The sequence below is a fragment of the Zootoca vivipara genome, chromosome 12 (assembly GCF_965207765.1).
Source record: "Zootoca vivipara chromosome 12, rZooViv2.hap1.1, whole genome shotgun sequence".
Lineage (NCBI taxonomy): Eukaryota > Metazoa > Chordata > Lepidosauria > Squamata > Lacertidae > Zootoca > Zootoca vivipara.
The window spans coordinates 48,606,606-48,618,287 of record NC_142595.1 but is presented as its reverse complement, the minus strand read 5'-3'; the positions used below and the strand labels follow the sequence as shown (position 1 = coordinate 48,618,287).

Genomic DNA, 11,682 nt, shown 5'->3' with positions numbered 1-11,682 from the left:
TCCTGGGAACTGTAGTTTGATATGGGTGCTGGGAATTGTAGCCTTGTAGTTCCCAGGATTTTTTTGGGGGGGGGGAGGGAAGCCAAGCCATGTGCCTTAAATGTATGGTGCATACGCAGCTTTAGCTAAAAAGTGTCAAATGCTATCATCTTTCGTCAGGGAGGAGCTGCTTTCAGCCGCTTGATCAATTCCCAGCTCTGTAATATCTGAAGCATTCCCAGCCCCCTGCAATACAGTATCCTTATTGGAGTGCAGCAACCGGAATGATACTGTTTCCCCCCTGAGACTGTCCTGTTCTTAAGAGACCCTCCTGCCAAATACCAAACTGACCCTCTAGAAACACAGGACAGAGCTTCCTCGAGCGTTGGGGGCCAAGAAATAGTGAAATATACCTCCCCTGTCACAGACACAGTGCTTCTGAAAATCAGTTGCTGGGAAGCCATTCCATCAGGCACCTCCCGTCCCTGAACTGTGCCGGCTGCCCTTTACAAGAAGGGTTGTTTTAAGAATCATAGAATCGTAGAGTTGGAAGAGACCACAAGGGCCATCCAGTCCAACCCCCTGCCGAGCAGGAAACACCATCAAAGCATTCCTGACAGATGGCTGTCAAGCCTCTGCTTAAAAACCTCCAAAGAAGGAGACTCCACCACACTCCTTGGTAGCAAATTCCACTGCCGAACAGTTCTTACTGTCAGGAAGTTCTTCCTAACGTTTAGGTGGAATCTTCTTTCTTGTAGTTTGAATCCATTGCTCCGTGTCCACTTCTCTGGAGCAGCAGAAAACAACCTTTCTCCCTCCTCTATATGACATCCTTTTATATATTTGAACATGGCTATCATATCACCCCTTAACCTTCTCTTCTCCAGGCTAAACATACCCAGCTCCCTAAGCCGTTCCTCATAAGGCATCGTTTCCAGGCCTTTGACCATTTTGGTTGCCCTCTTCTGGACACGTTCCAGCTTGTCAGTATCCTTCTTGAACTGCGGTGCCCAGAACTGGACACAGTACTCCAGGTGAGGTCTGACCAGAGCAGAATACAGTGGTACTATTACTTCCCTTGATCTAGATGCTATACTCCTATTGATGCAGCCCAGAATTGCATTGGCTTTTTTAGCTGCTGCATCACACTGTTGACTCATGTCAAGTTTGTGGTCTACCAAGACTCCTAGATCCTTTTCACATGTACTGCTCTCAAGCCAGGTGTCTCCCATCCTGTATTTGTGCCTTTCATTTTTTTTTGCCCAAGTGTAGTACTTTACATTTCTCCTTGTTAAAATTCATCTTGTTTGCTTTGGCCCAGTTGTCTAATCTGTTAAGGTCATTTTGAATCGGAGCCCAAGTTTGATTTGTTTTCCTCTTCCTTCCCTGTCCGTTTTTCCTTGCATGTCGTGGTTTCTCAGATTTTCAGGGACCCTCTAGCCTCAACTGATTGTCCGTAAGCCACTCTGGGAGCCTTGTTTTGGCCGAAGAGCGAGGTACGAATGCTCTAAATCAGGCATAGGCAAACTCCGGCCCTCCAGATGTTTTGGGACTACAATTCCCATCATCCCTGACCACTGGTCCTGTTAGCCAGGGATGATGGGAATTGTAGTCCCAAACACCTGGAGGGCCGGAGTTTGCCTATGCCTGCTCTAAATACATAATCCACGACCTGGGGCTGAGGATGGGACTGAGGAGGGCAGTGCCTGGACTGGCAAAAAAGAAGAAGGAGCGTCACGATGCGTTTGTTCTTTTAAAACACAGAACTGTTTATTCGGAGTCACGATGGGGAGAGAAGGAAAGAAGGGGAAGCGGTCAGGTCTTGGACCGCAATGAGACGCGGCTGGTCCCATCCCTGAACAGTAGGAAGGCAGCATTGAGAAAGGCACCTCGGAAACTCAAAAAAAAAAAAAAAAAAGACTTTAAGAAATATTAACATTGCTCCTCCCGCCCTGCCCTGCGAGGAGGCTTTTCTTGAAGACGCAAGGCCTGCTTCCGGTCAGCTTTCCCCAGACAAACTCTCCCCAACAAGGAGCCAGACTGCAGCCGTGCACCTCCTGATTCCTCTCAGCACCGGCGAAGGCCGCCTACTTCCTTCGGCGTGGGATTTTGGGACCCAGAGGCTCCTGATCCATCAGAATCTGTGGCGGGTTGGAAACAAAAGGGAGGGATCGTTAGGTAAAGGAGCCCCTAAGTTGTGGGGCTCCCTCTCCACAGAAGTGGGTCTGGAAACCCCGGCGATGCAGGTCTCACCCTATGCTGACGCCCAAGCTCTTTGCCCTGGCCTTTGGCGCTTTAGATGTACCGGGTTCGAGTTCACGGTGTCGCTATTAGTATGTAAAGCCACTTTGGACCAGTTCCCCTCTGAGATTGCCGAACCCCAATATTGCCACTCGACCGCTTCTATCTGTAGAACCGGCAATACCTGCTCCTCATTTGTAAGAAATTGATTTCATGTGTATCAGCACCTGCATGCTGGAACTCCCTGCCTGTTGACATTTCTGCACTGCAGTGGGTTGGACTAGATGACCCCTAGGGCCCTTTCCAACTCTTAATTTTTGGGGGGGGGGATTCTAATATATTTTTATTAAAGATTTCTTGGTTTATAAAAGTATGTGCAATGTCTCTTTTTTCAAGTTACATTTTCTACAGATCAGTTTCATTTGTTGAGACATTAGTGTTACAATAGTAAGAGAAGGGGGAACGAGGTGGAGGGGGGAATGGGGGGTGGGGTGGGGTGGGGTGGGAATGCTTCTATTCTGCTTAGTGTGGTTTTGTGTCAGCGTCACTCGTGTGGGTTCTCTTTACTATTTGCTCGTTTTGCTTTGGTGGTGAGAGAGGCTGGAGTTGGCCTAGGGCAGGCACCCCCAAACTTCGGCCCTCCAGATGTTTTGGACTACAATTCCCATCATCCCTGACCACTGATCCTGTTAGCTAGGGATCATGGGAGTTGTAGGCCAAAACATCTGGAGGGCCGCAGTTTGGGGATGCCTGGCCTAGGGTGTGGTTGGCTGTCTTTGTTTGGCCGTAGTGAAATTTGTTCTCATGTGCGAGTGCGATGTGTGTGTGTTCTTGGATCAGGTTAGCCAGATTGATTTGAATGCTGTTGGTGGGCTCTTGTTGTTGTCTTGTTGGCCAACTCTACATTTCTATGACATCACGAAGACGCCAGCACCGCGTCACTTTCACAGCACCTTTTCGTCTAGACTAGCCTACCTGGACACGTAGAATGCTTAAGTGTGTTTTAACCTGCTTTGACTTTATTGTGGATCTTATTTATTTTATGGAATATCTTAAACAGTTGGCTCGTAATTATTTTTACTGAACATTTTATTCTTTTTCTAAATGGCACTGAGGTTTGTTTTCTTTTTATATCCCTGAGATTAAGAGTCCACCGACTGAGCTGGGACAGTCTCCCTCGGGATGTGTTGGACTCTCCTTCCTTGGAGATTCTAAATTAATAATAATAATAAATAAAATAATAACCATTATTATTTTTATTTATTATCTATACCCTGCCCATCTGGCTGGGTTTTCCCGGCCTCTCTGGGTGGCGGCTCCCAATAGAATACAGTGGTACCTCGACTTACGAATGACTCGACTTGCGAATGTTTCGAGTTACGAACAGAGTTCCGTCCGCCATTTTGGATGCGGTTTAGATAGGATTTTTTCTACTTACGAATTTTTAGATAGGGTTGCTTCGACTTACGAATTTTTTTATTTCCCCCCCCCCATTGGCTTCGACTTACGATTTTGTCGACTTACGAAGGTCCGTTCGGAGCGGATTAAATTCGTAAGTCGAGGTACCATTGTATCAAAAACACGATAAAACATTAAACGTTAAAAACTTCCCTAAACAGGGCTGCCTTCAGATGTTTTTAAGCAAAGGTCGGACGGCCAGCTGCCATGGACGATCTAGCTGAGATTCCTGCACTGCAAGGGGTTGGGCTAGATGACCTTGGGTGTCCCTTCCAACTCTACAATTCTATGGTAATCAAGTGGGATATAAATTTTACGAATAATAGTAATAATAAAAATGAGTTAGTTACAGGAAGAAAGGAACTCTCAAGCTTTCCCAGCCCAAACTCCAGGGATAAATCCCCGCCCCCCGCCCCCCATCTCAGATCATTTCCTTTCACCTTGACCAAACGCCCTCGATAAGCTTCGTCATCCTCGGCTGGCGCCCGAGGCGGCAGCATTGCAGCAGGGGAGTGTCGCCGGCAGACATTCTCTACTTCTTGCAAGGTGTAGAGGACGGCTGGGTCCAGGGAGTGGCTGTTTATGAGGCTGACCAGGTACTCCTTGTAGTGTGCCCTAGGAGCAGGGAGGAGGAAGAAGAAGAGTTTGGATTTGATATCCCGCTTTATCACTACCCGATCCTGGCAAATAGAAGGGGAAGAAATGGAGGCAGTGAGAGATTTTACTTTCTTGGGCTCCTTGATCACTGCAGATGGTGACAGCAGTCACGAAATTAAAAGACGCCTGCTTCTTGAGAGAAAAGCAATGACAAACCTAGACAGCATCTTAAAAAGCAGAGACATCACCTTGCCAACAAAGGTCCGTATAGTTAAAGCTATGGTTTTCCCAGTAGTGATGTATGGAAGTGAGAGCTGGACCATCAAGAAGGCTGATCGCAGAAGAATTGATGCTTTTGAATTATGGTGCTGGAGGAGACTCTTGAGAGTCCCATGGACTGCAAGAAGATCAAACCTATCCATTCTGAAGGAAATCAGCCCTGAGTGCTCACTGGAAGGAAAGATCGTGAAGCTGAGGCTCCAATACTTTGGCCACCTCATGAGGAGAGAAGAATCCTTGGAAAAGACCCTGATGTTGGGAAAGATGGAGGGCACAAGGAGAAGGGGACGACAGAGAACGAGATGGTTGGACAGTGTTCTCAAAGCTACGAACATGAGTTTGACCAAAACTGCGGGAGGCAGTGCAAGACAGGAGTGCATGGCGTGCTATGGTCCATGGGGTCACGAAGAGTCGGACACGACTAAACGACTAAACAACAAAATCACTACCCGAAGGAGTCTCAAAGCAGCTAACATTCTCCTTTCCATCCCTCCTCCCCCACAACAAACCCCCTGAGACTTCAAAAAAGTGTGACTAGCCCAAGGTCACCCAGCAGCTGCATGTGGAGGAGCAGGGACTCGAACCGGTTCACCAGATTAGGAGTCTACTGCTCTTAACCACTACCCTACCTGCCCGCGGACTTTCTCGCCAGAGTGGCGCATGCTCTGGTTATCTCTCGCTTGGACTACTGCAATGCGCTCTATGTGGGGCTACCTTTGAAGGTGACCCGGAAACTACAACTAATCCAGAATGCGGCAGCTGGACTGGTGACTGGGAGCGGCCGCAGAGACCACATAACACCGGTCCTGAAAGACCTACATTGGACCATTAGACCCACTTTTGCTCTCGTCTGCGCAATCTCCCAGAGCCTGTCTTTGCGTGCAGGGGAAGCCCCTAACTCAGGCATCCCCAAACTCGGCCCGCCAGATTTTGGGAACTACAACTCCCATCATCCCTAGCTAACAGGACGAGTGGTCATGGATGATGGGAATTGTAGTCCCAAAACAGCTGGAGGGCCGAGTCTGGGGGTGCCTACCCTAACTCACCAAGGGTTGTGACCCACCGGCTCCCACACCTGGTTTAGCCGGCCAATCGAAGCCGTTCCTGTGGTGTGGCCGCTGTCACATCCTGACAGCTTCTAGGAGCCACAGGTGAGAGCCGAGTGCAGGGTGGGGACCAAAGGTGGACAAAATATCCCAGTAGAATCACCATGTGTCCCTCCCACCACCAGAAGGACTGCCCCCCTAACACCCCCACACTCCCAGAGAGGGATGTGCAAGTACAGACACCGGCCTACAGTTTCCCACAGCGCTTCACAAAAATGGCGTCACTCACTGGCAAAGGCCAGCGTAACCATCTTGGGTTTCCTTCCCGCACGGCTCGTCCTTCAGTCCGTTTATGGTCTCCTTCTGCTCCATCACACGGCAGCCGCCTGAAAGAGGAGGGGGAAGAGGTTTAAGTTTTAAGTTTATCGTTTATTTGTCCACCCCTGCCATTTCGCAGAAACAATCAAGGGCGCTTACACCGACAACAATGTGTAAGCGATGCAGGAGAAAATGAGATTCAGGAGTTCCAAAAAAACCCAAAAAAACTCCAAACTAAGAAGCAAAATATAACAGGACTTAAAAACTCACAGCAAGAGAAGACAGATGAAAAACCCGGCTTAAATAAAACCGCCCTCGCCGCTCGTCTAAAATAGAGCTAACCCCTATTTAAGTTTTATTTATTTCTAAGTGTTATAAAGTGCTCAATATTTTTTAAATGTCTCCAATTTATGTGGTACGTACAACTTTTGAGGAGTTTGGGAGCCCCAATAATGAACCTTTAAAGACGGCCTCAGTCCTGTATACCTGAAGGAGCATTTCCACCCCCATTGTTCTGCCCCGGACACTGAGATCCAGCACAGAGGGCCTTCTGGCGGTTCCCTCATTGCGAGAAGTGAGGTTACAGGGAACCAGACAGAGGGCATTCTTAGTAGTGGCACCCGCCCTGTGGAACGCCCTCCCAGCAGATGTCAAGGAAACAAACAACTACTGTATCTGACTTTTAGAAGACAATTGAAGGTGGCCCTGTTTAGGGAAGTTTTTAATGTCTGATGCTGTTTTTAATATTCAATTGGAAGCCGCCTAGAGTGGCTGGGGAAACCCAGCCAGATTGGCGGGATACAAATAATAAATTTATTATTATTATTATTATTATTATTATTATTATTATTATTATTATTATTATCACCCTAAAGTCACCCTAAAATCACAAAATCCTACAAATCCCAGGATCCTTGGCATGGAAGCCATGACAATTAAGCTCATCTTTGTGACACAAAGAGAGACCGTTAAAAGAGGAAAGGCCTTGCGCCACACAGGAAACCACTTCCCTCCTTGACGTGCCACATTACCCACAAGCATTTGCAAAAAAAAACACCCTCAGCAAATTAGGTTATCAAAAAATCTATCGATCAGCAAGTAAGGACGGGGAACACAGACATGCTCTCGGCAAGCCAGGCTTCCCTACGAGTCAGAGAAACTATAGAGTTGGAAGGGACCCCTGGCGGTCATCTAGTCCAACCCCCCCCCCCCCGCAACGCAGGAGTCGTTTAGCACTCACCTCCAGGGGCGGCGCGGGTCCCAGCCGGAGGATCTGTGTTGAAGATGATGTTGTTGTCCTGGGATGGGGAGATGTCAAGCGTGAACTCCAAATGGACACCTCGCACGGCCTTCCCCACTCATGAAGATTCCCCCCTTCCCCCCCTGCTTCTCCCTCCTGCGCCCTACCCATCATGCCTTGCTCTTACACTGACCTGTAAGAGGCGCTGCAGGCGAGGCACGTCCCAGTCGCGGAGGTAGAAGAGGCAGTCGCGGGGGTGGTGGCCGTGGAGGGACCGCCTTATAGGGCACTCGGGGATGGGGCATTTCTGCTGGAGACGGCAGGGCGAGAGAAAGCCAGTTGGTGAGACACCCCAAATAAATGTACCCGAGGTGTTTCCTTCGCCCTGGTCCTCTAACAAGCGTTTGGGTCCAGGGGATCGGCAACCAGAAGCCCGTGAGCCGAATCCGGCTTCCTGCCAAGCACCTCCTCCCTTTGCCCCAGTTGGCAACCCCTCGACAAGCGCCCTTTGGAGTCCCCTTACATTCATGGCGTAGAAGGCGCTGTAGCAGCCGCTGCAGAAATGATGTCTGCACTGGGAGCACTGGAAGTGCATGCAGCCTCCGCGGGCCAAAGCGTAGGAGAATTTGCATTTTGGACACGCTGGAAGGAGGGAGAAAGGGAAGAAAGAGGGTTAGGAGGCAGAGAGAAAGGGAGGGGATTTTATTCGCTCTGCTTCTGCCGTCTGGCGGGGGTTTTGGGCGATAACGAAAGGCTTTGCCCCTGCCGGGACACAGCAACCAAAACTCTGAACCTCAGGGTCGTGGGTTCGAGTCCCGCGCTGGGCAAAAGATTGCTGCATCGCTTCAAGGGGTTGGGCTAGATGACTCACATGGTCCCTTCAAATTCTAGGATTCTGATCTATTGATACATGCCACTCTGATCTCCAAGCGGTGGGAGATGCCAGGGCTTCCTAGTACGTTGGTTTGCCCAGAATGAAGGAATCCTGCCCACAGCCACCAACCTTCCGGTTAACAGGAACCCTTACCAATTCCGTTCTCCTGCAGGTAGACCGCCAAGCCCTGGGCCTGGTACTCGGGGTCGTTGGTCCGCTTCCACTCCAGGAACTCATCGCAAGTCAGGCCCTGGTGCTGAGGCTCCCACTGGCCCAGGAAAGGTGAGAAGAGGAGAAAGAATTGAGGAGGAATATTAACATTTGCCCTCTCTTCCTTCCATAGCGGAAGAAGCAAAGGAGGGGGCTGGGCAGGCACTGGGTTCATCTCCAGAAGCCTCTCCTCCTCCTCCTCCAGCTGCGATCTCCAAGGAAGGGCCTTCCCAGTGGTGGCACCCTTGCAAAGGGTATCCTCTCCAAGGGACCCTCACTCAGCGGCTATGTCAATACCCTTTCAGCACCAGTTTGCAATCTGTGTATCTATCGAGCAAGGTGTTTCCCCAAGGACAGAATCGCAGCACTGTCGCACCGGCACGTGACCAAGAGAAGGAGCCTAGCACAGGGCCGTGCAGAGACATTCAGTGGCCCTTTGGGGTTAACTCGAGGAAGGAATCAGAGGGAACCCCCATCCCTAAAGTACCCCCTATTTAACTTCCTGCCAGGAGCAAATGTGAAGGACAGATCGTGAAGCTGAGGCTCCAATACTTTGGCCACCTCATGAGAAGAGAAGAATCCTTGGAAAAGACCCTGATGTTGGGAAAGATTGAGGGCACTAGGAGAAGGGGACGTCAGAGGGCGAGATGGTTGGACAGTGTTCTCGAAGCTACGAACATGAGTTTGAACAAACTGCGGGAGGCAGTGCAAGACAGGAGTGCCTGGCGTGCTATGGTCCATGGGGTCACGAAGAGTCGGACACGACTAAACGACTAAACAACAACAACAAATGGGAGAACAATCAATAACACCGAATGGTGTTGCCCTCACTGATCCTTGTGTTTGTGTATTTATGTATTTATTTGTGTATTTGTGTGTGTGTGTGTGCGCGCGCGCTATGTATTTTGAAACACTGTTTGCTGTCCGGGCATTTGGACACTTCAGAAGATGTGTGGCCTGATGGGTTTGGGAGGTCAAAGAGGTGGTTTCCATCTATTCCCGGATGCAACGGGCCGCCATCTTGAATCAAGATGGCGGCTCGAACTTTTCAAAACGGCACCAACTTTATAATAATGATAATAATTTATTATTTCTATCCCGCCCATCTGGCTGTATAGCATCAAACATTAAAAACTTCCCTAAACAGGGCCGCCTTCAGTTGTCTTCTAAATGTAAAATAGTTGTTTATTGCCTTTACATCTGCTGGGAGGGCGTTCCACAGGGTGGGTGCCACTACCGAGAAGGCCCTCTGTCTGGTTCCCTGTAACCTCATTTCTCGCAATGAGGGAACCGCCAGAAGGCCCTCGGTGCTGGATCTCAGTGTCCGGGCTGAATGATGGGGGTGCAGACGCTCCTTCAGGTATACAGGACCGAGGCCATTTAGGGCTTTAAAGGTCAGTACCAACACTTTGAATTGTGCTCGGAAACGTACTGGGAGCCAGTGGAGATCTCTCAGGACCGGTGTTATGTGGTCCCGGTGGCCACTCCCAGTCACTAGTCTAGCTGCCGCATTCTGGATTAATCGCAGTTTCCGGGTCACCTTCAAAGGTAGCCCCATGTAGAGCGCATTGCAGTAGTCCAAGCGGGAGATAACCAGAGCATGCACCACTCTGGTGAGACAGTCTGCGGGCAGGTAGGGTCTCAGCCTGCGTACCAGATGGAGCTTATAGACAGCCGCCCTGGACACAGAATTAACCTGTGCCTCCATGGACAGCTGTGAGCCACTGATCTCAACAATGGACTGGCTTCTTGGGTTTCTGGGAAGAACAATGTCGAGGCTTCGAGAGAGAGAGAGAGAGAGAGAGAGAGAGAGAGAGAGAGAGAGAGAGAGAGAGAGAGAGAGAGCGTGTTTGTGTGAGAGAGATCTATGGACCCGAATGGCTACCCCAAGGCTCCTCGCAAGACACAGCCGCTCCCAGCACGATGGCAGCCCTTTCCCTGCGCCACAAGCACCCCCCTGGAAATGGCCTCACCCACCTGACGCTTGCACTGGACGCAGAAGCTCTTGCGGCACTGCGGGCATTTGGCCTCCAGCTGCTCAGACTCGTAGATGAAGCCGAAGGAGCACTAGAGAGAGGAGGAAAAGAAAGGGAGACGCGAAGGGGAGAAGCGATCGCAAGGCATCCTGGGAGCCCCTTCTCCCGACCCCAGGCTCTTATAAGAGCTGGACACTTGTCACAATTGAGGAGGAGGTGACAGATGGGGAAGAAACAAGCATATTACGTAGTGAGAAGGGCCGTAGTTCCGGGGTAGAACAATCTGCTCTGCGCGCAGAATGTCCCGGGTTCAAATCCTGGCTTCTCCAGGTAGGGCTGGGAGAGACTCCCTGACCCAAATCCTGGAGAGCTGCTGCCGGTCAGTGCAGGCAGTACTGAGCTAGATGGCCCAAGGGCCTCGCTCGGTGATAGGCAGCTTTTTTATAACTAAGAATAGCTGAGCACATCACTTTCAGCACCTCAGAGGTGGGCGAGACCTAAATGCAAAAAAACCACACCTGCAAGGTAGCGAGGGGGACAGGTTTCCAGGGACTTCACCTCTCCCTTAAGGCACCTCCAAAGCCCCGCCTCGTCTCTCCGTCATGCTAGAGTGTGACCAAGGCGGCAGACTTTTTAAATGTGAAACACGCTGACCCGTTTCGAAGTCCAGATGATTCATTGTTTGTCTTTCCTTTGCATCCAGCCTCTCCCTCCCCGAGAAACCCTTCCCCCCCAAAGACAGTCCTTTACTCACATGCGTGCACCACTGAAACTTTGAATCGCGCATGAGGACGCGCTCCATCAGCTTCTTGTTGAAGAGCTCGTAGGTCTCGGGGTCCAGGCAACCGCGCAGCTGTGGGGAGTTAAACTTAAAATTTAAAGGGGCACCAAGGACCTGGGAAGCCGCCGTTTGTTAAAACGCAGACTGCGTTTCTACGGAGAAGCAGATGTTAGCACGGAGTGGAAATTTGGCATTTGGGGCATGTATCTAGGACAGTGATGGCGAACCTATGACATGCGTGTCAGACGTGACACACAGAGCCCTCACTGCTGGCACGCGCCCCATCGGCCCATTCGTGCTGTTGTTGTTGTCCCCCCCCCATTTGTTCTCCTGCTCCTCCTACAACTTTTTGTTATTGTTGCTGGTAGCCAGAGATTGGTTTTTTAACCCTTTCTGTGCTGTTTTTTCTGGCGCTTTGGCAGACTACGATTGGGTGTCACTGTGTTTGTTTTTTAACCCGTTCTGTGCTGGGTTTTTTGGTGCTTTCTTCTGTGCTGGATTTTTTGGTGCTGCATGTTAGTTCCAGCAAAAGTATTATTCGTCATTTATTTCTGTTCTCTTCCACCCAAAAAAGCGCAGCAGCTTTGGGGCACCCCCCCCCAAAAAAAGCAAAGCAACTTTTGCACACACACCCCAAAAAACCCTCCAAAACTTTGATTAGCAGCTCCCCCCAAAAAGCTCAA

At 50.1% G+C, this 11,682-nt stretch overlaps 1 protein-coding gene across 2 annotated transcripts in view; it reads right to left on the bottom strand.

Moving 5' to 3' along the window:
* Positions 1 to 1,723: 1,723 nt before the first annotated feature.
* The window catches only part of RNF31 (ring finger protein 31), a 35,553-nt gene continuing 25,594 nt past the window's right edge, over positions 1,724 to 11,682 (bottom strand). Inside the window, exons 14-22 of one of the 2 annotated variants that reach the window (XM_060281865.2) lie at positions 10,973 to 11,071; positions 10,220 to 10,309; positions 8,186 to 8,300; positions 7,682 to 7,800; positions 7,352 to 7,468; positions 7,159 to 7,216; positions 5,890 to 5,986; positions 4,119 to 4,293; positions 1,724 to 2,120 (exon numbers count right to left, since the gene is read on the bottom strand). In XM_060281865.2, coding sequence (XP_060137848.2) covers positions 2,067 to 2,120; positions 4,119 to 4,293; positions 5,890 to 5,986; positions 7,159 to 7,216; positions 7,352 to 7,468; positions 7,682 to 7,800; positions 8,186 to 8,300; positions 10,220 to 10,309; positions 10,973 to 11,071 — 924 coding nt within the window. In that variant the 3' untranslated portion in view covers positions 1,724 to 2,066. The remainder of the gene's footprint in view (positions 2,121 to 4,118; positions 4,294 to 5,889; positions 5,987 to 7,158; positions 7,217 to 7,351; positions 7,469 to 7,681; positions 7,801 to 8,185; positions 8,301 to 10,219; positions 10,310 to 10,972; positions 11,072 to 11,682) is intronic. The other variant, XM_060281867.2, reaches the window with a different exon arrangement.